Source organism: Nansenia antarctica (genome assembly GCF_963989245.1).
Source record: "Nansenia antarctica genome assembly, chromosome: 2".
NCBI classification, from domain to species: Eukaryota; Metazoa; Chordata; class Actinopteri; order Argentiniformes; family Microstomatidae; genus Nansenia; species Nansenia antarctica.
The window spans coordinates 86,736,568-86,760,567 of NC_137675.1; the positions used below are offsets into that span (position 1 = coordinate 86,736,568).

The 24,000-nt window shown below is 48.9% G+C and overlaps 1 protein-coding gene, 1 long non-coding RNA gene and 1 pseudogene across 3 annotated transcripts in view; 2 read left to right on the forward strand and 1 right to left on the reverse strand.

Moving 5' to 3' along the window:
• The window catches only part of LOC308150810 (testis-expressed protein 2-like), a 28,393-nt pseudogene extending 23,009 nt beyond the window's left edge, over positions 1–5,384 (forward strand). The window contains exons 13-16 of the transcript in view: positions 375–489; positions 784–878; positions 1,221–1,341; positions 5,202–5,384. The product of the transcript in view is annotated as a testis-expressed protein 2-like (transcript). The remainder of the gene's footprint in view (positions 1–374; positions 490–783; positions 879–1,220; positions 1,342–5,201) is intronic.
• Positions 5,385–10,638: 5,254 nt separating this feature from the next.
• Positions 10,639–12,073, reverse strand: LOC308151060. The gene is made up of 5 exons (XR_013937277.1): positions 11,824–12,073; positions 11,632–11,719; positions 11,262–11,364; positions 10,953–11,053; positions 10,639–10,754 (listed from the first exon to the last, which is right to left on the reverse strand). It is a non-coding gene; the product is annotated as an uncharacterized lncRNA (long non-coding RNA).
• A 1,921-nt stretch (positions 12,074–13,994) lies between these two features.
• Positions 13,995–24,000, forward strand: part of ern1 (endoplasmic reticulum to nucleus signaling 1) — a gene marked incomplete at its 3' end in the record, with an annotated part of 50,686 nt that continues 40,680 nt past the window's right edge. The window contains 1 exon segment of the mRNA XM_080523604.1: positions 13,995–14,107. Within this exon segment, the coding sequence (XP_080379730.1) occupies positions 14,024–14,107 (84 nt within the window). The 5' untranslated portion in view covers positions 13,995–14,023.

Sequence of the window (24,000 nt, forward strand, 5' to 3'; positions counted from 1 at the left end):
GTGGTCCGTAGGCAGCGGCGTTCTCCTGCTACAGCGTTGGGCTCAGCGCGCGCCGGCTGTGCTGCAGCTCGCAGTGCTGTAGTCGATGACAACAAACCGTGACCTTTATGACAACAAACCACGACCTTTATGAATACAAACACCAACCGACAGCGTAGCAGTCGCCACATACATAATTCAGGTCTTCACCGTAGATGAAACATATGGAGCAAAGACGGCCCCTGTCAGCCCCCTGAGGACGGTATAAAGGTGTGAGAGGATGTATATACCGCCCAACCCTAGACGGAACACACCAGAACATCACACACTCCCACGGTGTTCCTGACTCACTCTTCCTCTTCTCCTCCTCCTCCTCCACCCCTCCCCCCCCTCAGGTACGTGGGGGGGCACAGGCCCAGTAAGATCATGCGCTTCGTGGACAAGATCGCCAAGTCCAAGTACTTCCAGAAGGCCACGGAGACGGAGTTCATCAGGAAGAAGATGGAGGAGGTGTGTATGATCATAATAATTATAATTATATATAATAATAATTGTTATTATTATATATAATAATTAATAAATGAATAATAATAATAATTATATATAATCATTAATAATATGAATAATAATTATAATATGAATAATAATTATATATATATTGTTTTTATTATTAATAATAATATGTAATAATAACAATATTATTAATAATAATAATAATAACAATAATAATAATACTATGTACTATTAATAATAATATGTAATGTTATGTTATAATAATAATATAATGTTATGTAATGAAAACAGGTGTCCAACACGCCGCTGCTGTTGACCGTGGAGGTGCAGGACTGCCGAGGCACGCTGGCCGTGAACATCCCCCCGCCCCCCACCGACAGGATATGGTACGTTCCACATCCCCCCCCCCGCCCCACCGACAGGATATGGTACGTTCCACACCCCCCCCCCCCCCCCCCCGCCCCACCGACAGGATATGGTACGTTCCACATCCCCCCCCCCGCCCCACCGACAGGATATGGTACGTTCCACATCCCCTGTGAGAGTCACCGCTTCTGCTAATGTCCTCCCATGAAAACACCACCCTAACATTCCATAGTAGCCACAGCATATGCCCTCTGCTGGTCAGAAATGGAGATGCATGCAGTCAAGTAGTGATCATGTTTGAAGAGGTCATATTTTGGCATTGAAACCAATAAATCCAATTATTGTATACACCCCCCCTCCAGGTATGGCTTCAGGAGCCCCCCCCACCTGGAGCTGAAGGCCCGGCCCAAGCTGGGGGACCGGGAGGTCACGCTGGCCCACGTCACCGACTGGATAGAGAAGAAGCTGGACCAGGAGTTCCAGGTAGGATGAGACCAGGTGGGATGAGACCAGGTAGGATGAGACCAGGTAGGATGAGACCAGGTGGGATGAGACCAGGTAGGATGAGACCAGGTGGGATGAGACCAGGTGGGATGAGACCAGGTGGGATGAGACCAGGTGGGATGAGACCAGGTGGGATGAGACCAGGTAGGATGAGACCAGGTGGGATGAGACCGGGTGGGATGAGACCAGGTGGGATGAGACCAGGTGGGATGAGACCAGGTGGGATGAGACCAGGTGGGATGAGACCAGGTGGGATGAGACCAGGTAGGATGAGACCAGGTGGGATGAGACCAGGTAGGATGAGACCAGGTAGGATGAGACCAGGTAGGATGAGACCAGGTGGGATGAGACCAGGTAGGATGAGACCAGGTGGGATGAGACCAGGTGGGATGAGACTAGGTAGGATGAGACCAGGTGGGATGAGACCAGGTGGGATGAGACCAGGTGGGATGAGACCAGGTGGGATGAGACCAGGTAGGATGAGACCAGGTGGGATGAGACCAGGTGGGATGAGACCAGGTAGGATGAGACCAGGTGGGATGAGGCCAGGTAGGATGAGACCAGGTAGGATGAGACCAGGTAGGATGAGACCAGGTGGGATGAGACCAGGTAGACAGAGACCAGGTGGGATGAGACCAGGTGGGATGAGACCAGGTAGGATGAGACCAGGTGGGATGAGACCAGGTAGGATGAGACCAGGTAGGATGAGACCAGGTAGACAGAGACCAGGTAGACAGAGACCAGGTAGGATGAGACCAGGTAGGATGAGACCAGGTAGGATGAGACCAGGTAGACAGAGACCAGGTGGGATGAGACCAGGTAGGATGAGACCAGGTGGGATGAGACCAGGTAGGATGAGACCAGGTAGGATGAGACCAGGTAGGATGAGACCAGGTGGGATGAGACCAGGTAGGATGAGACCAGGTAGGATGAGACCAGGTAGAACAGAGACCAGGTAGACAGAGACCAGGTAGACAGAGACCAGGTAGGATGAGACCAGGTGGGATGAGACCAGGTGGGATGAGACCAGGTAGGATGAGACCAGGTGGGATGAGACCAGGTGGGATGAGACCAGGTAGATAGAGACCAGGTGGGATGAGGCCAGGTGGGATGAGACCAGGTGGGATGAGACCAGGTAGGATCAGACCAGGTGGGATGAGACCAGGTAGGATGAGACCAGGTGGGTGTCTCTTTTATTTTATTCAGTTTATTTAAGAAAGGACAATGCATATCAATTAACCACAAGTGTAAATATGCCAGATTTAACCAGGAGGCTAACTTTCATCTGTGGTCCCTGGCCAAGATGTAAAAAATAAAAATAAAAAGGCATCCTTAAATGACACAAGATAACATAAACAATAAAACAGCGTCATACAGAGCATATGAAAGACACAAAAAATACACAGTTAAATTATGTTATGGGTGCAGATTTGGTTTCCCTTAAGCCAGTTTTTCTGATTTGTTTTAACAGCCCAAGGGTAGTGGAGGTCCTGACATTAGAGGGCAGAGTGTTCCAGTGCTGCGTGGCTCGAACAGAGACTTGACTTAAGCCCTTGGCCCCTTAGCTCCTCCAAGGAGTGTCAAGGGCTCTGCACACAGCGTGCGATTTCTGTTGCGCGTCAACGTTCCATTTTGAAGTTTGAATGGAAGTCTATGAGAAAATCATAAAACATCGCATCCCAATGCACACAGCGTGCGATGCAATTTCTGTTGTATGTTCTCATAGACTTCCATTCAAACTTCAAAATGGAACGTTGACGCGCAACAGAAATCGCACGCTGTGTGCAGAGCCCTTCAGGAGTCTTCCATCTCACTGGGTTGGGGGCCAGTTGTTTGAGGGCTCCCCAGTCGTGTCCGCTCCCAGACATTAACGACAATACTGAAAAAAAAAAACAAGAACAACACACATTTCCGTCGCTTGGAGAGTGTGATACTTGTCACAATCACGATGTAATTACCCTCAACTCTTTTAGTGCGACCTACGGTATATTTGAGTTGAATTAAGGCACTTAGATAAGATACTCCAGGGAGCCTGTCCCTGTAATCTCTAATTGTAAGTCACTTTGAATAAATAATGTAATTTAAAATGTAAACGTAAAATGTAATTAAGTGAGGGGTGCTTTGTTGAAAGTTTGCTTTATCACCCCCCACCGCCACCCCCCCCCCCCCCCCCCCCCCCCCTTCAAACAAAGGCAACGCCCTCCTGAGTGTTTGAGGAAGGGAACGAGGTATAAAGAGGGTGTGTCTGTGTGTGTGTGTGTGGTGTGTGTGGGGGGGGGGGGGGGGGGGGGGGGGGGGGGGGGGGGGGCTGCACTTCAAACAGGGAGCCTGCGGCTTCTTCAGCCGTCACATAATGACCCAGCCTGCCTCTCAGAGCCCTGCCCCCCCCCCCCCCCACCCTGCCCTGAGGCTCACCAGCCCGGCCCCCCCCCTGCCTCTCTGAGCCCTGCCCCCCCCCTGCCTCTCAGAGCCCTGCCCCCCCCTACCCTGCCCTGAGGTCCCCCTGCTCCCTGAGGCCTACCTGCCTCTCTAACACACACACAAACAGGCAGCCAGCCAGTCAGCCAGCCAGTCAGCCAGTCAGTTAGTCAGCCAGTCAGTCAGTCAGTCAGCCAGTCATTCAGTCAGTCAGCCAGTCAGCCAGTCAGCCAGTCAGTCAGCCAGTCAGCCAGTCAGTCAGTCAGCCAGTCAGTCAGCCAGTCAGCCAGTCAGTCAGCCATTCAGTCAGTCAGTCAGTCAGTCAGTCAGTCAGCCAGTCAGCCAGTCAGTCAGCCCAGTCAGCCAGTCAGCCAGTCAGCCAGTCAGCCAGTCAGTCAGTCAGCCAGTCAGTCAGCCAGTCAGCCAGTCAGTCAGTCAGCCAGTGATTCAGTCAGTCAGCCAGTCAGTCAGCCAGTCAGTCAGTCAGTCAGCCAGTCATTCAGTCAGTCAGCCAGTCAGTCAGTCAGTCAGCCAGTCATTCAGTCAGTCAGCCAGTCAGTCAGTCAGTCAGCCAGTCAGCCAGTCAGCCAGTCATTCAGTCAGTCAGTCAGCCAGTCAGTCAGTCAGGCCCCAGCCACGCGCCACGCAGGGTAAGACAGACTGTGGCCTTCCAGGTTTCCCTCCGGAGGCTCAGTCATGTTCACAGAGCCACTGTCGTCTCTGTGCTGTGACTGGTGGGATGACTGGTGGGATGACTGGTGGGATGACTGGTGGGATGACTGGTGGGATGACTGGTGGGATGACTGGTGGGATGACTGGTGGGATGACTGGTGGGATGACTGATGGGATGACTTATCTTCCATTCCCTCAGGCACATTAGTCAGTTTCCGGCTGGGCTGCACTCTGCTCACACACAGTGTTACTCAAAGACGTTGGCGTTTGGTGATAACCGGGCTTTGGGCAAAGGAATGACCAACATCATTCTGTAGTGACGGACGGAAGTCGGGTGTTTTTCTTTGTCATTTCGAACACGCACGGACACGGAAATGTCTTTATGATGATGAAAACGGCTTGGCTTGTCAGCCTCAGACACGGCCAGAGTGACTCAAGCGCTCGTTGTGTGTTTTGTTTTGTGGGGCGGCTGCGGCGCAGGAGGGAAGAGCCGGCGTCTAGTGATCGCAAGGTTGGCAGATTGGCGGTTCAAACCCCGGCTGGCCACATGTCAAGTTGTCCTTGAGCAAGACACTGAACCCCAAATTGCTCCCAATGAGCGGGCCGGCGCCTTGCATGGTTGGCGCCATTGGTGTGTGTATGTGTGTGTGTATGGGTGATTGAGAGGCCGTTGTAAAGCGCTTTGGAATAAGTCATCTATGTAAGTCAGTCCATTTACAATTTTTCTGTGTGTTTCTGTTCCTCCACAGAAAATATTTGTGATGCCAAACATGGACGACATCTGGCTGTCCGTCATGCACTCCGCCATGGACGCCCGCTCCAACGCCGCCAACCTGGTTACCATGACGACGACCGCCACCACCACCACCACCGTTGACCCCTTGGAGGACCCGGAGCCCCAGGAGGCCGACGCCCCCTCCTCTGACATGTGACGACGGATCGACGGTCCTTTCTTTCCGCACGTCAGACGTGGCGACAGGACACAGGAAGTCACACAGGAAGTCACAGAGGAAGTCACACAGGAGGAAGCCACCCCCAGCACTCCTGGTAGAACCAACAGGTGCCGCAGTGGACGGGCGGGGCAGAGGGGGGGGGGGGGGTGGGGTGGGGTGTGTGGCTTAAGGGACAGCTGTCCAATCCCACGGCGGACCACCAGTGATCGATCGAGGCCTCCCACCACCAGGAAAGTGTGGATGATATGTGACCTGGATGTGGGCGGGAGCAGAACAGTACCACTTCGTTGTGGCGACTTATAAAACAAAGCAATTTAAGGAGGAGGAGGAGGATGGTGATTGGGTGAGAACGGTGTCTGTCTGTCACCTTACGCAGGGACGCACACACACGATGGCCTGACACCTTAAAGACCTGAACAGAGATCACATTAGAATGAGGCATGATAAAAAAAAAAAACGAAACGAAAGAAACTAAAACGTTTTTGTTATGTGTGTGTGGGGGGGGGGGAGTGTGTGTGTGTGTGTGTGTGTGTGTGTGTGTGTGTGTGTGTGACCTCAGCGTGACTAGAGGGAGACCCTCAATAACTGTGATGTACAGCAGCTGCACCAAACATCCGAGAAGATGAGAGAGAGAGAGAGAGAGAGAGAGAGAGAGAGAGAGAGAGAGAGAGAGAGTGTGTGTGTGTGTGTGTGAATATCTGAATGGTTTTATAGGTATGCCCTACATCCCTTCCCACTGAGTTGCAGACACACACATCCCGTAAGTGAAGGATAGGAGGAAGGTGCAGTGTGTGTGTGTGTGTGTGTGTGATGCCCCTAGTGGTGGTGGAGGTTGTGGCACATGCTTCAGCACCTCCTGCACCACAGGGTCGGCGTGACACGGCCTCTCTTATGTCCCTCTCTGCACTCCGCCCCCCCCCCCCCCTCCCATCCCCCCTGCGCGACCTTACCATCCACTCCGCTGCCTGTGCCGCCCGCGTGGCGTTCCCCATATGCAAACAGATCAACACCACTGTGTCCGTCAACCTCAACCAACGACAGCAGCCGAAACGCCGTCGCCACCCTTTCTACCTGCGGGACGCAAGCTAACGTCGTGGTCGATAACAGCCTGGGGGAGGGGGGGGGGGGGGGCAGGGTGCAAACTGGTGACGGCCCGAAAAAGTGACAGCATTTTGATCCATGCGTGGCTCACCTTAGAGGCGCTAGCACTAATGGTGCTACATGGATATTGTTAGCATTAACGGTAGTGGTCTCATGCGCGTGTAAGTAGCGGCATGCATAACACCTGCATAATTACTTTCGAAAAACAGTTAGGGTTATTGGGTTATAGGGTTAGGGTTACCGTGACCGTGTTCTCCACGCTGTCTGGAATTTGATCAACTGCAGTGGAGTTTAACAGACAGGAAGATTAGTTAGCTCGCGCATTATGTGGCTTGGATGAGACTTAGACCCCCCCCCGCCCTCCCAAAATATTTATACTTTTCACATAGATGACCTATTTTGAGGTAAAAAAACGGCTAACTTAGCAGAAAGGTGACAAGTTTGCACCCCTGCTGGGGGGAGGGGCGTTCGTCTCACGTTGTTAGGGTCTTCAGTGTCTTCTGTGCGCCGTTGCCTCAACTCCGTCAGACTCAAAGTCGAACCACGTTGTCTGTGAGAGAGGCGTGTAAACGAACGCAAAAGCTACATGCGCTAATCCTACAGCTATGTATGTCGGAAGATGCTTAGGCCTAACGAACGTACGTTTAAGCCTAATGAATGTATTATTATTACTATTATTGTTTATTTGGCAGGGACAGTGTACATCAAAGAATAGTAACCAGAATTAGCCAAGAAGGCTAGTTTTCATCCGTAGTCCCTGAACAGCTTAAAAAGAAAGACAGGCATACAATTCGGTTGTTAAGTCGTGACGTGTTTCCGGGTCCAAAGTTGGCTGAGGCGCTCTCTTCGGAATGCCTCAGTAATAATAGTAATTCATTATATTTATATAGCGCTTTTTCCGAGGCTCAAAGACCCTGACAATATGTGGAAAACGGGAAAGTGCTGTGTCCCTTGTTGTATGAATAGATCCCAGTCTAAAAAACTATTGAACTGTCATTCTACCGCTGTAGTACACTGGTACTCTGGTGCGGGGAATTTCTGGTTTGGACCTGGAAATTGCTAAATGTCACGTTTGACTTCAGACTTAACAACCGAATATGTATGTACAATATACATTATACCAACATTATCGGATATACTGTGAGTTTCTCTGAATAATAAGTAACTGCTCACTTTAGCACCTGCGCTGACATCTTACTGGTTACAGGGAACAGGTCAGACGCATTCGTTTTGCTTTTCGTCGTTGTTGCTTTCTTACTCGGCCAAGGCATTCGTGTCCAAACTTCTGACCGCTCCTAAAACAGATATCAGTCCTGCTGCGTCCACAATATGTCCTCTATTCCTGTCGTCTTTACTCTCAAATGCAGTGGCGGACTCAGGCTGTTTGAAGGCCAGGGGCGAAAAGGAAAAAACGGCACCTACTGCACAACATGGGACCCCATCAGTGCACATGGTCAAGTTTAGACCATTGGAAGGGCAGCCAATAGGGCACATCCTCTAATTTCGCCACTCAAAAGGGCACTTTAGCGGGACGTTATTCAACTGTGGGGGCACATGGTCAAGTTTAGACCCCCCCCCCAGTCCGCCAGTGCTCAAATGCATCGCTGCGTGCACACAGGGCCATTGCGTTGCACCGGAAGTCATTCATCTCAATGGGGCCGTTGCGTTGATCAGTTGCCTTGCTCTGCATTGCGTTTCTTGACCGTCAGGGTGCGGCAATCAGTCAAAACATTTCAGCTTTTTGCGTTGCGTTGGATCCGGAAGTAAACCGGAAGTAGTTTCTTGCCCGGAGCTCTCGCCTCAGATTTTAAATCCTCAATTTTGGCCGCCATTGGCTAAAATCTGTAATTTGGCTCTACAAGTGTTAATATGTCATTTTATGAAGTTTTTATATGTTTTCAGGCGAGAAAGTAACCATATATATTCACAAAATGTGTCCAGTTTATCAAAATAACCCGTTTATATATCTGATCTGACGTTTTTTTCCCTACTTCTGTGGGAAACTTCGCTAGCAACACGAGTAGAGTTGTTGCGTCTGCATCGCACGTTGAAGTACGTCAAGTCCATCCCAACAGGTTGCGCCAGAACGACGATGACAATGGCCCTGTGTGCACGCAGCGTGAGACAGGCTTGAGACGCGCACCTCACGCTCTGACCCGTTAACATGGGCGCCGAGATGAACGCACACGCGCTGCTGAGGTTGACGCTCGCGGTGTATTCGAGCCGTAACGCGCACTTCTGATCATAGCGTCGATACGTTGCTGTTTGGAGGACCGCAGCCGGCGACCCGATCATCCACAACAGCTATCAGCCATATCACCCGTACTGCTCAGCCCACAGCAGGGCGAGGCGTCCAGCAAATGCTGTTTTATGTATTTATCAGTACTATCAGTTTGCTGTTTTTAATATTTTACTGTATATATGACGGAGAAAATTAATACCAACAACACTAATGTCAATGAAGGGTATAATACTGTAGGTCCGATCTTTTTGTTATGTACATTACATTTGACTAAGATATTCTTGCACTTTTTTTTGTTTGCAGGCGATCATTTTGGTTTTAATTGTCTTAATTGTCTTATTTCGATGTGTGTTGGCTATCAATGTGCATGAGGCAGAAGTGCCTTTTGAATAATCAGACATTCCTCTCTAGTTTATCAAATCTGTTGAACCATTTTAGCGAACTTTTTGTGCAATGCTTTGTGCCATTTCTGTGCGTCTGTGAGATGTGTCCAGGGTTATATTTTCATATATGGGCTTCTTTTTTTTTGCCTTTTATTTGCACAGTGGTGAAGATATCAGACATTGCTGTTGTGTTCAGTGATAATGTCAGAATGTTATCATGGTTCACGTCGTTGTGGATCAATAAAAACTTTTTTTTTGCTTGAGTGCGAGACTATTGGTTCATAGAAGTGACCTGTGAGACTATTGGTTCATAGAAGTGACCTGGGAGACTATTGGTTCATAGAAGTGACCTGTGAGACTATTGGTTCATAGAGGTGACCTGTGAGACTATTGGTTCATAGAAGTGACCTGGGAGACTATTGGTTCATAGAAGTGACCTGTGAGACTATTGGTTCATAGAAGTGACCTGGGAGACTATTGGTTCATAGAGGTGACCTGTGAGACTATTGGTTCATAGAGGTGACCTGTGAGACTATTGGTTCATAGAGGTGACCTTCAGCGTATGGGATCAGCTGTTGACAATAGGCTAGGTGCACGATCTCCACTACTTCCTGAAAGGCACCTTGCATGAACATATCCTGTCTCACTCTATTGGTTTAATTGATTGATCAGCTGTGCGGTAAACTGTTGGAACACACAGTGCACAGCTGATTAATCAATTAAACCAATAGAGTGAGACAGGATATGTTCATGCCAGGTGCCTTTCAGGAAGTAGTGGAGATCGTGCACCTAGCCTATTGTCAAAGGGAGGATTATCAATAGGGTGTGCTTGTGACATCTGGGTTGGCCCAGGCAGACATAATCAACCCTTAAACACACATTACAGAGGATTATCAAGCTACTACTGGGGGGTATTCCATCAATGTCGCTACAGGGAAACCCAGGCTTACTTTTGATAAATCTCACAAGATTGATAGCCTATAAAAAATGATTATTTTGACCAAAATAAGCCTGGATTCTCCTTTAGTGACATTGATGGAATAGCCCCCCCAGGTTGCCACGTTATAGGACTGGACATACATGTAATAATAGTACGCTTCATGACTCATGACACACGACTGTTAGGGTTAGTTACCATAGGCTTCAGAGGAGTGACAAGCTCAGCCAGGCAGTATAGATGTTACGGTACATGTGGGAAAACTAGGGTTAGACATGCCAGCATGTACCAAGTCCACGTAGCACCTAACCTTCATTTTCCCCACATGTGCCGTAACAGACACTGAATTAAATTAATCAACTAGCAATCCAAATAAGTGATATGCATAATGCATAAATAAATAAACTGTGTCTTGCTCTTAAAAGAGAGACTTGGGAGGATGGGCCAAGAAACCCCAGTTATAAACAAGACGTTTCTCTTGCAGCTGTAACTTGGCCTATGTGGCCATGGAGAGGGCCTCACAGGATCAAAGACAGTGCATACAGGACAAGAAAACACCAGACAAAGTGTTTAATAGATCAGGACTTTATTGAGTGGCATGGTAGTCATGAGTGCCTATCGAAAACAAAGCAGCAGGTTTAACACCCAGGTCTCCTTTCTTCATCAGCCTCCCAACACTCGGATCCCTGGGGGAAGAAGAGGACATAGGTTGACATTTCACCAGAGACAGGGGGGGGGGGCAGAGAGGCGATCTAACTGCAGTGGGTTATGTCAGAATTTATAAATTAACTTCATTATTTATCAGAAGTCTAACGCATTAATGTCATCACTTATAACCATGGATTTAGTTCTGGTTCGGTGCCTCCTAGTGGCTCAGTACACACCATGTTGAAGGGATCAACTCAGTCCACCGCCAGGCCACGCTGTCACCACGTGGGTCCGCTCAGTGAGTCACATGGCGCAGCTGAAAAGGCCTCCGACTTTCCTACAGAGAAGATGGACACGTTAGCGACAAGACCGGTTGACATTTCACCCGAGACAGGGGGGGGCAGAGAGATCATTTCACTGCAGTGGGTTATGTCAGTTTGTATAAATTAACTTCATTATTTATCAGAAGTCTAACGCATTAATGTCATCACTCATAACCATGGATTTAGTTCTGGTTTGGTGCCTCCTAGTGGCTCAGTACACACCATGTTGAAGGGATCAACTCAGTCCACCGCCAGGCCATGCTGTCACCACGTGGGTGTCCGCTCAGGCCGTCACGTGGCACTGCTGAAAAGGCCTCCGACTTTCCTACAGAGAAGACCGACACGTTAGCAACAAGACCGGTTGACATTTCACCCGAGACAGGGGGGGGCAGAGAGATCATTTCACCCGAGACAGAGGGAGGGGGGGAGACAGGGGAGACAGGGGGAGGGAGGCAGAGTGATCATCTCACTGCAGTGGGTTATGTCAGTTTGTATAAATTAACTTCATTATTTATCAGAAGTCTAACGCATTAATCATCATTCATAACCATGGGTTTAATGGTTCGGTGTCTGCTGGGGGATAAGTACACACCCGTGTTGAAGGCCGCCAGGCCACGCTGTCCCCACGTGGGTCCGCTCAGTGCGTCACATGGCGCTGCTGACAAAGGCCTCCGACTTGCCTACGGAGAGAGAGGATGGACACGTTAGCAAAAAAAAAAAAAAAAACTTCACAGATACTAGGATGGCAAAGTAATTTAACACCGTTATAAGACAGTAAACTTACCTGAACAACAGTCGCAGGTTTCTACCACCGTCTCCGGCTCGCCCACGGCCCATGCTGGAATAGGGCATCGCGGTTGTGGGTCACTAGGCCATCACTGGTCGTGTCCACTGAATTACCCAGCTACATGACTAGATCTACTATATAACTCCTGATCGCAAACAAAACGCGAGTTTGAGACCCACATTTTTGAACCCGCCGATAATTTTTGACGAAGAGACGACTCCGCCATGGCTGCGAGAGGAATAAAAGATGTAGCTCCCCCCCGGAGAGATTTATATGCAACCCCCATCGTTCTTAAAACGGATATCCGGTAGCTAGCAGCATGCTCATTGGTTGAAAGGTGATCCTACGGTGTCTCCTCCTCCACAGTGTGGGCTTCACAACTCAAATGCAGGGTTGCCAGGTGGGAAGTATTCCCTGCCGAATGAGCTACTTTTTTTTTTTATCACACTGGGCCGGAAAAAAAGCATTTGGGCGGGTCGGGCTGGATAAACAGCATTTAGGTAGGCGGAATCAAAATGTCAGTGCCTGAAAAAAGTTACAAAATTGCGTGAAGTTTAAAAAGTTAAAAACACACAACCTAGTAGCTACATACAATGTGCAGGGTTTTTTCATTTTATTTGACAAACATCATTGGCAACAGACATACCGTTTAGGGGCAGGAGATGGGCACCTACCTACCTGCCCAATAGTAATTAGCAGTTTTCTGTCAATAATCTAGGTTTTGGGGCTGGTGGTTTTTGGTGGATTTAGCGTTTATTTTTTTTATTTTTTTGACTGTGAAATTGTCAGCAGGGTATCCGCGGTGTCTTGAAAAGTATTAAAAGTTGATAAATCAATTTTGGGAAAATCAAGACCCTTAATAAGTATTAAAAAGTCTTATCACGATTTTATGAGGTCTTGAATTTTGTTGGTATTTTTCTGAATTAGACTCTGTCCAAAGAGTTTGAGTCCTAAACACTTTTAGTGAGTCAGGAAAAACCACACCAGACAGGAGATACTGGTGGCCTTCTACCGCTGCACAGTGGAGAGCATCCTCACCTACTGCATCTGCGTGTGGTTCTCCAGCTGCACAGCCGCAGAGAGGAAAGCGCTACAGAGAGTCGTGAGATCGGCCCAGAAGATCATCGGCGCCCCCCTCCCCTCTCTGGAAGAGCTGTACAACACACTGCCTCAGGAAGGCCTCCAAGATCTCCAGAGACCCATCCCACCCTGGGTACGAACACTTTGTTAGGCTGCGCTCAGGCAGGCGGTTCAGGACCATGTTCGCAAGGACAAATAGACTGAAGCTCAGCTTCTACCCCAGGGCCATTTAGGCCCTGAACACAGCAAAGACCTAGGTTCTAGGCCCTGGACAATCTAGACAATTTGATGGCAGCTACTAGATTGAAATCAAGTGCAATACTGAAACACAACTGTGAACATTTCAAACCTGCAAACTGCGACACTTTAAATGAATGTGCAATAACACTATGTGCAATATGACAACCCTCGGGTACATAAGGTTCAGAGATAGGAAATGTTAGGATATTTATAGCATAGCATAGAGTACAGCACAGTGTTTTATTTGTATAGTATAGTATAGTGGATAGTGTACATAGCCTTTATTTATGTAAACCAGCTCGTTTCCCTTCTTGTTTTTAGTCTTTTTTCCTAGCACCAGGGGAGCCACCCCTCCTAAATGTCGTTGTATGGTACCTGTACTGTATTAATGACAATAAAGACCATTCATTCATTCATTCATCAGATGGGCACCTACCTGCCCAATAGTAATTAGCAGTTTTCTGTCAATAATCTAGGTTTTGGGCTGGTGGTTTTGGGTGGATTTAGCCTGTGAAATTGTCAGGCTGGACATTGTCGATCCCATCTGGCAACCCCAGCTCCAACGTCCAACCCCCACAGTCTCCCACTCCAGGAAGAAGAAGCAAGCAGCAGCAGCCAGCTCGATGGACACGGACAGACAGACAGACGGACTACGAGACTTGACTTGATCACCGGAGAGATCAGAACAATACAATCCAATCCGCCACAGCCACAGCTGAGATGTTTTGATTACCGATCGCCAGCTGTTCCGCCAAATATTACCGAAGATCTCAGTTCAGATTAGTTGCTGTAAATCCAACCCAACCCAACACATTGATCAGATCTATGTCCCCTCTGATCGCTGCCCACCAGGCCGCCCCGGGAGGACAGTAGAGAGATGGACCTCTGGGCCAGGAGCAGACCCTGGGCCTGGGGGTGGATCATCACCCTCCTCTGCTGCCTGCAGGGTCCACAGCGCCTGGTGAGTAGTACCTCCCTGGATACCTTTAGAGTTATTATATTTATGATCGCAGCTGGACTTTAGTTCATTTAGAAGAAAGAACAGAAAAAGAAAAGTGGGACAACTTTGAGTTTGTGGACAAGCGAGTTTGTCAACAGAAGCGGTAGGCAGGGTTTGGGGGGTAGGCTGAAGACCCCCTCTCTGTTGCACCCCCAGAGGGAGGAGAAGAGAAGAGAAGAGAGAGGGGGGGAGAACAAAGTGTTAGATTAGTTTGTTCCCCAAATATGTTTTTTTTTTAAAATTTCATAAACATGGAGCCAAAACATTGTGTTTGTTTATGTAACATGGTGCTTGTCTGAAGTTAAACAGCACTGGGCTGTGTTGGGGTCCACCAGCTGGATTATCAGCAGGTCGATGATAACATGCTGCCTATCTTTTGTTAGTTGATTAAGTTGAACAATTCACCCCCCCCCCCCTGACGTCCATAAGCTTAGTGGCATTCCTTGGCTGATGTAATCATGCTGGTTTAAGACCAGACCAGACCAGACCAAGGTACTGGGGGGCGGGCAGGAGGTCTACCCACCTTAAGTAGATGAGATTAGTCCAGTAAGCCATGTCATCTAAAGGGTCTCTCTCTAAACATAGAAGCACCGTTCTACAATCTGCCTGCTTACTGCGTGGCTGTAGTAATGTGTGTCTGTCTGTCTGTCTGTCTGGTGGACTATGAACACCTGAAGTTGTAGATTTCGTTGAGAAAGTGTGTGTGTGTGTGTGTGTGTGTGTGTACGTTCGTACGTGAGTGTGTGTATGTTTAGCCTTGGTGCGTGTGTGTATGCATGCATCTGTGTGTGTGTGTATGTTTAGCCTTGGTGCGTGACTGTGTGTATGCATGCATCTGCGTGCGTGTGTGTATTGTGTGTGTGTGTGTGTATTAGGGGGAAAGCTATCTGTGTGTGGGAGCTCCAAGAAAGCACTTGTGTGTGTTTAGTTAGTCCCGGCCACAGCCCGACACTCCGACACCCACCTGAGGTGTGGAGAGCTGCGGCAGATCACATCAGAGACTGGCTGCTTCAGCAGTCGCTGCCAACGATGGGTTTCTACTTGTAGGCCAGGCCTATACCTCGTCTGTGTAGCCTCACTAGCCACACCACCCCACCGCTGAAGGAGAAGGCCGATGCAAGAAGTGTCCTAGAATGTTCCGAGTGTTCTAGAAGTGTCCTAGAATGTTCAGAGAATGTGAAATGTCCACAGTGGACAACACGATGTCGCAATGATATGACCTATAAGACTTGTTTAAATGGTAAATGGACTGCACTTATATAGCGCCTTTTTTGCTTTCCCCAAAGCGCTACAACGGCCTCTCATTCACCCGTTCACACACACACATTCACACACCAATGGCGGCAAGCTGCAAGGGAGCAATTTTGGGGTTCAGTGTCTTGCCCAAGGACACTTCGACATGTGGCCAGCCGGGGCTCGAACCGCCGATCCGCCAACCTTGTGATCGTTAGACGGCGACTCTACCTCCTGCGCCACAGCCGCCCCTGTCTCTGAGGGGTGAGGCTGTTCTTTAGGCTGCCTCCTCCGCCAGGGATGCTTTTGCATGTTGGCTGTATACAGTCTGAGCTCGTGCTGCTTACATTGTGTATACAGACAGAGTTGTGTGTGTGTGTGTGTGTAAGCGTGTAAGCTCTATCTTATCACAAGGCCATACTGTGCAGGCACTTTGTGCGACCAAAGTAGGGCAGAGTGGTGTGTGTGTGTGTGTGTTTGTTTTTGTGTGTGTGTGTGTCCAGAGTAGGGTGTGGGTGTGTGTGTGCGCACGTGTGTGTGTCCAAAGTAGGGACTCGGGAGTGTGTGCGTGTCCAGAGTAGGGAGTGTAGGATGTGTGTGCGTGTGCGTGTGCGTGTGCGTGTGTGTGTGTGAGAGAGAGAGACCAGAGTAGGGGCCTCCACGTGTCCAGCCCAGTAGGCAGGGACCCAGAGAGTCACTGTGACCGGGTGGCCTGAGAGAGAGAGAGAGAGAGAGAGAGAGAGAGAGAGAGAGAGAGAGAGAGAGAGAGAGAGAGAGAGAGAGAGAGAGAGAGAGAGAGAGAGAGAGAGAGAGAGAGAGAGAGAGAGAGAGAGAGAGAGAGAGAGAGAGAGAGAGAGAGAGAGAGAGAGAGAGAGAGAGAGAGAGAGAGAGAGAGAGAGAGAGAGAGAGAGAGAGAGAGAGAGAGAGAGAGAGAGAGAGAGAGGACATGACACAAATTAGCCCGTGTGTTTGTTTTCCCAGAGAACTGTTGTCATAAGACTTACTAGCCTAAGTCACACAGTGCCGTACTCTCACAGTGCTCATAGTAAGTAGGCTACTCCTGCCTGCCTGCTCTCACATCCTAGATTAGATTAAATCTTTGTTGTCATTGCAGAGTACAGAGTACAACGCAATGTATTGTTTTGCTCTAGACACAGTGTCAGCCGTAGTCGGCGCCCCTGGAGCAATTAGGGGTTAAGTGTCTTGCTCAAGGGCACGACGGCAGTGGTAGACACCTTAGATATGATGCCAGCCCAACCCTCCAGTCACCAGCTCACATGCAGCTCCCTCCTGAGGCGGGGATCGAACCAGCGACCCTCAGATTGCTAGCCAGCCTCTCTAACCTCTAAGCTACCTGCCTCTCTGACCTCAAACCTCTAGGCTACCTGCCTCTCTGACCTCTAACCTCTAGGCTACCTGCCTCTCTGACCTCTAACCTCTAGGCTACCTGCCTCTCTGACCTCTAACCTCTAGGCTACCTGCCTCTCTGACCTCTAACCTCTAGGCTACCTGCCTCTCTGACCTCAAACCTCTAGGCTACCTGCCTCTCTGACCTCTAACCTCTAGGCTACCTGCCTCTCTGACCTCAAACCTCTAGGCTACCTGCCTCTCTGACCTCTAACCTCTAGGCTACCTGCCTCTCTGACCTCTAACCTCTAGGCTACCTGCCTCTCTGACCTCTAACCTCTAGGCTACCTGCCTCTCTGACCTCTAACCTCTAGGCTACCTGCCTCTCTGACCTCTAACCTCTAGGCTACCTGCCTCTCTGACCTCTAACCTCTAGGCTACCTGCCTCTCTGACCTCTAACCTCTAGGCTACCGCCGCCCGTCTTAAAAACAAAAGCCACAGGTTAGGAAACTCTGTGCAGGGCAACACGCTCAGGGTATGAGATGAGTGTGTATGTTGTTCAACATTGTTTACATTAACATGACATGTTTGGCATCCAGCAGACACCTTTATCCAAAGCGACTTACAACATCTATCCCTAAGTCATCAACTGCCATTGGCCGTTACTAATGATGATAGCAGTTGCTTGGCAGTTTTTTATTTATGTATTCTTTTAAAATTCATACTAGAGAAACTGTACAGGCGGATGATCAACACACTATCCAGACCCGTGCCGTAGATGGGTTCACACACAGCTACCGACCGATACAGCTCGCATCTTGCATCACCCTGCAAGTTTCATCACTTTGTAAACAATTATTCAAAAAACGATTTCCTCCTCTGATTGTGATCTGTGGTCGTCACCGGAGGCTTCAAGTCCCCAGAAGTGAGGTGGCGCCGATCGTCAGTTCCTGCGCTGGCGGCCTAATTCGTGCCTGATCACAAACAGCGGTGAACGGTGAACGTGTAGCCTACAGCTCAGAGAGACAGAAATGAGAGGGAAAACTGTTTGGAAACTTTCCACAGAGAGTGGAATTAATGCAGGCCAGGTGGATAAGGCACCAGGGCAACGGGGAACATTAGCCCCTTTTCACACACACACACACACACACACACACACACACGGTTCCCTGTAAATTACATGGAGTCCCAACCTGGGACCGCCAGTGTTTTTTTCGCCGTTCACACACGAGCTAAATGCACTAACGTTCCCGTATTTTGCCTTTACAAACATGTCAATGACATGTCCCGGGTTTACACGAGCTGACTTGAAATCACGCATTCAACTGGATGCTAGGGCTGGGTTAAAAAAATCGATTTCCCGATTCAGAATCGATCTTCATTAAAATGAGCGATTATCGATTCCTAAATCCCGAGATCGATTTTTTTTTTTTTTTTTTTTTTTTTTTTTTGCTTGCAGCTTCAACCCGCAACGAGATCTCGTGCTACAAGAATTGATCATATCTCACGCAACGTGAGGTCTCAACACTAAAATCTAAAAACATGGCGATGGCAGGGACACTCAAGTCACCACCAGGCTTAAAGTCAGATGTCTGGGTGCATTTTGGATTTTAAAAATGTGACGATAGAGATGAGCTGGACAAAAGCAAAGTCATATGTAAATAAAAAGTACATTCATGTAACTGCTTTGGAGTCAATTCATTGATATGTTTAACAATGCTACATGTTATAGGGTTCCTTGAACCATTTATAGCATTAATTCTGAGAATCTCTTTCATATTCAAGCAAAAAATGTATATTTTAACTAGATCGAATCGAATCGTGAATCGAATCGAATCGTGAGCTCACTGAGCTGGTGAATCGGAATCGAATCGTTTTGGGAAATCAGTGGCGATACCCAGCCCTACTGGATGCAGAACTGGAACGCAGTAGACGTGAAATCGAACGAGACAGGCGCGTGAGACTGAGGCGAAGAGAGACAGTTGAGATGAAGAGAGACAGTTGAGGTGAAGAGAGACAGTTGAGATGAAGAGAGACAGTTGAGATGAAGAGAGATAGTTGAGATGAAGAGAGACAGTTGAGATGAAGAGAGACAGTTGAGGTGAAGAGAGACAGTTGAGATGAAGAGAGACAGTTGAGGTGGAGAGAGACAGTTGAGATGAAGAGAGACAGTTGAGATGAAGAGAGACAGTTGAGGTGGAGAGAGACAGTTGAGATGAAGAGAGACAGTTGAGGTGGAGAGAGACAGTTGAGGTGAAGAGAGACAGTTGAGATGAAGAGAGACAGTTGAGATGAAGATGAAGAGAGACAGTTGAGGTGGAGAGAGACAGTTGAGATGAAGAGAGACAGTTGAGGTGGAGAGAGACAGTTGAGATGAAGAGAGACAGTTGAGATGAAGAGAGACAGTTGAGGTGAAGAGAGACAGTTTAGATGAAGAGAGACAGTTTAGATGAAGAGAGACAGTTGAGGTGAAGAGAGACAGTTGAGATGAAGAGAGACAGTTGAGATGAAGAGAGACAGTTGAGGTGAAGGTGACAGTTGAGGTGAAGAGAGACAGTTGAGATGAAGAGAGACAGTTGAGATGAAGAGAGACAGTTGAGATGAAGAGAGACAGTTGAGATGAAGAGAGACAGTTGAGGTGAAGAGAGACAGTTGAGATGAAGAGAGACAGTTGAGATGAAGAGAGACAGTTGAGATGAAGAGAGACAGTTGAGGTGAAGAGAGACAGTTGAGATGAAGAGAGACAGTTGAGATGAAGAGAGACAGTTGAGATGAAGAGAGACAGTTGAGGTGAAGGTGACAGTTGAGATGAAGAGAGACAGTTGAGGTGAAGGTGACAGTTGAGATGAAGAGAGACAGTTGAGGTGAAGAGAGACAGTTGAGGTGAAGAGAGACAGTTGAGATGAAGAGAGACAGTTGAGATGAAGAGAGACAGTTGAGATGAAGAGAGACAGTTGAGATGAAGAGAGACAGTTGAGATGAAGAGAGACAGTTGAGGTGAAGGTGACAGTTGAGATGAAGAGAGACAGTTGAGGTGAAGGTGACAGTTGAGATGAAGAGAGACAGTTGAGATGAAGAGAGACAGTTGAGATGAAGAGAGACAGTTGAGGTGAAGAGAGACAGTTGAGATGAAGAGAGACAGTTGAGGTGAAGAGAGACAGTTGAGATGAAGAGAGACAGTTGAGGTGAAGAGAGACAGTTGAGATGAAGAGAGACAGTTGAGGTGAAGAGAGACAGTTGAGATGAAGAGAGACAGTTGAGGTGAAGGTGACAGTTGAGATGAAGAGAGACAGTTGAGATGAAGAGAGACAGTTGAGATGAAGAGAGACAGTTGCTGTGGCCTGTGTTCATTGTGTGCAGGAGGGCACACTTTCTCCAGGGCCGTCGTCGAAGCTTTAAGATCAGAGACTCAAACAAACTGCTGCCGATAGATCCTGTTTGAATACGCTTTCTCTTATCCTCTCATTGACATTTTACTCCTGTTTATCATTAAGTACATAGTAATTAGCCGACTTTGACGTATTGGCTCGCGTATCCCAAGCTTGGGACAGCGAGAGATGTAATCATGTCATGCCTTGAGCAAGTTCCTGCAGCAGTCTTTGAGATTTTCTGTCATTTACATCTGAACTATTTACCATTTACAAACCACCTTTTGTTCAAAGCAACTTGCAATTAGAGATTACAGGGACAGTCTCCCTGGAGTCATTTAGGGCTGTGTGCCTTGCTCAAGGGCACACTAGTGGTGGTGTTCCCTTCTGATCACCAGTCCAGCTCACTATCCCCTAGGCCACCACTACCCCCGATGGTAAATGGACTTACAGTATATAGCGCCTTATTCCAAAGCGCTTTACAAAGGCCTCTCATTCACCCATTCACACACACATTCACACACCAATGGCGGAAAGCTACCATGCAAGGCGCCGGCCCGCTCATTGGGAGCAATTTGGGGTTCAGTGTTTTGCCCAAGGATACCTCAACATGTGGCCAGCCGGGGTTCGAACCGCCGACCTTAGACACCGGCTATATGAATCATTAGACACCGGCTATACCTCCTGCGCGACAGCCTCTACCTCCTGCGCCACAGCCTCTACCTCCACCAGCCTCTACCTCCTGAGCCACAGCCACTACCTCCTGAGCCACAGCCTCTACCTCCTGAGGCACAGCCTCTACCTCCTGAGACACAGCCTCTACCTCCTGAGACACAGCCTCTACCTCCTGAACCACAGCCCCTACCTCCTGAGACACAGCCTCTACCTCCACCAGCCTCTACCTCCTGAGGCACAGCCTCTACCTCCTGAGACACAGCCTCTACCTCCTGAGACACAGCCTCTACCTCCTGAACCACAGCCTCTACCCCCTGAGCCACAGCCTCTACCTCCACCAGCCTCTACCTCCACCAGCCTCAGCCTCTACCTCCTGTGCCACAGCCTCTACCTCCTGAACCACAGCCTCTACCTCCACCAGCCTCTACCTCCACCAGCCTCTACCTCCTGCTCCACAGCTGCCTCCACCCCTCTACAGGTTTCAGTGTGAATGGGTCAACCAGAGGCCTGAACAGTTAGAATCTGTTCTGCTTATATTCGGACGGCGTTTAGTCGTACCAGTCTCAGTTCTCCTACAGATCCCATCCCGTCTGTGGGTTAAAAAATCAGACCTCACATGATTTCACAATGTGTTGTTCATAGTACCAGGACATGTCTCATCAGATGATTTTGCAACCCATTTTCAAAAAAAAAATTCTTCATCCAATTGAATGGGGAAGTGTGTCCAAACGTTTGATTGGTACTGTAGTGGCATGCAGGACTCCGTGCATGGAGTCCTGCATGTTTAATGCAGCCACATGTAAACCAAGAAGCCACACGTTCCAGTCAAGCATTGTCTCTGCACAGTGTCTGTCTGAGTGTTCACAGCTAGTGTGTCAGTTGATTGTCAGTAGGGTCAGATTGCACTGGGAACAGTGTTAGTGTGTCAGTAGTGTCAGATGACATGGTAACAGTGGGAACAGTGCTCGTGTGTCCCACCTTTTTTTGGTTTCCTGGAAGTGGTTGACCTCCATTGACTGACTGACCGTGGGAAACCTGTCAATCACATACGTACGTACTGGAGAGTCTCAGACTCTGGGCTCCGGTGTACCACAGCACAATGTTTACAGCTCCATAACAATGGCCCTGTTTGAGGGTGGGGGCTATTAGACTATTAGATGTATTCTCTCTCTGTAAGCCACCGATTGGCATTGAAGAGAGAGAGAGGGAGGGGGAGAGAGGGAGGGGAGGAAGAGAGAGGGAGGGAGAGAGAGTGAGAGGGAGGGAGGGAGAGAGAGTGAGAGGGAGGGGGGGGGAGAGAGAGGGAGAGAGGGAGGGAGGGAGAGGGAGGGAGGTGGAGAGAGAGAGAGAGAGAGAGAGAGAGAGGGAGGGAGGTGGGAGAGAGAGAGAGGGAGGTGGGAGGGAGGGAGGGAGGTGGAGAGAGAGAGAGAGAGAGAGAGGGAGGGGGAGGGAGGGAGGGAGGGAGGTGGAGAGAGAGAGAGAGAGAGAGAGAGAGAGAGAGAGAGAGAGAGAGAGAGAGAGAGAGAGAGAGAGAGAGAGAGAGAGAGAGAGAGAGAGAGAGAGAGAGAGAGAGAGAGAGAGAGAGAGAGAGAGAGGCTTCGGAACCTGCCAAGTATTTTGTTTCGTCCAGTTCTGGAGCGTTATGCAAGAGAGAGCGTTACGCAATGTGTCTAACTTTTCCCTCTTAAAAAAGCACCGGAACACGGAAAAACCTGAGGTAGGCTCTGACATCTCTCTGCCGTCTCCCAGAAACGGGCATCTGAATGTCCCTCCCTCCCTCCCTCCCTCCCAGCCCCTCAAACGGGCATCTCAAGGTTCACACAGTAACACTGTATAACAGGGTGATCAGAGTCAGGCTGGGGGATGTTAAATCACCCTTTACAATGTTTTAGATGTCTGTTTTATTTTATTATTCTATTGTCACTCTATTTTGTTGTTGTTTGTGACTCCTGTAAAGTATCCATCCATCCATCCATCCATCCCTCCATCCATCCACCCATCCATCCATCCATCCATCCACCCATCCATCCATCCATCCATCCATCCACCCATCCATCCATCCACCCATCCATCCATCCATCCATCCATCCACCCATCCATCCATCCACCCACCCATGCACCCATCCCTCCATCCATCCATTCATTCCAGCTCCTCAAAGCCAGGCTGGAACTTCTAGGTTCAGTGCTAGGTTAAGCTAGTTCATTCAACAGTTAGTTCCGACCAAGTAATTTGATTGGATAAGAGGCATTCCATGAGTGCTGATATACAGTATAAACAGCACTGGGACTTTTAACTATATGTATCACTCCGCCGCACAGATGTTCTACTAAATGACCGTTAATTAGACGACATGTTTGTGTTCAGGTTACTAGGCAACAGTCCATTTGAAGTTCAGTTGCGGAACTATTTTTTTATTAAATAAACAAACAAATCATAATCTGTTGTCGCTTATTACTGTTAACTAATAAATCGCGCTGTAGAACTGTTGTATAAAAGCAATATCACACTCGAGGTCGTGCTGTTATACTGAATATCAGCACGGCTGTGATCGTCTTCGGTACTCGGCCTCGTACCTACGACCGAATCACAGCCGTGCTGATATTCAGTACAACACACTCCCTCTCACACTTGACATTCAACACATTCAACACTTCATCATTGATGAAGACAGGCTATGGTCCTAACAACCATTACCCCCCGCCTGCCCCCCCCCCTCCCAGACAGATGTCCAGGGGCGGAGCCTGCTTTAAGGCCCAGAGAAAGGGGGACGTCTGTTTCGAGCGGCGTGTTTCTCAGTACTCAGACCAACCCAAACTCTCTCAGCAGATGTTCAGAGTCTCAGTGAAACTGAGAGCAGGCCAGGGGGGGGGGTCTGGCTCTGCTGATGAAGCAACTCTTAACTAGGTTATTATTGTTGTTGTCCTCCTCGCTGTGAGGCTCCTCGTGTCCGCGTGAGGTCGCGACGTGGTGGGAACAGGCGCAGGTGTACAGTGTTGACACAGGCTCAAGTGTGTGTGTGTGTGGTGGGGGGGGGGGGGTGTAAGATTACAGTGGAGGGGAGGGGAGGGGAGCGGGGGTTGAGCAAACACACACCTTTTCATCAATGACATTGAAGACACACTGTTAAGTGAACGAGCCCCGGCTCAGCGGCCTTGCGGTTAGAGTGTCTGCTGTCCACCCTGAGGTTGGGAGGTTGTGCGTTCGATCCCCCAGTCAGATTCAGTACTAG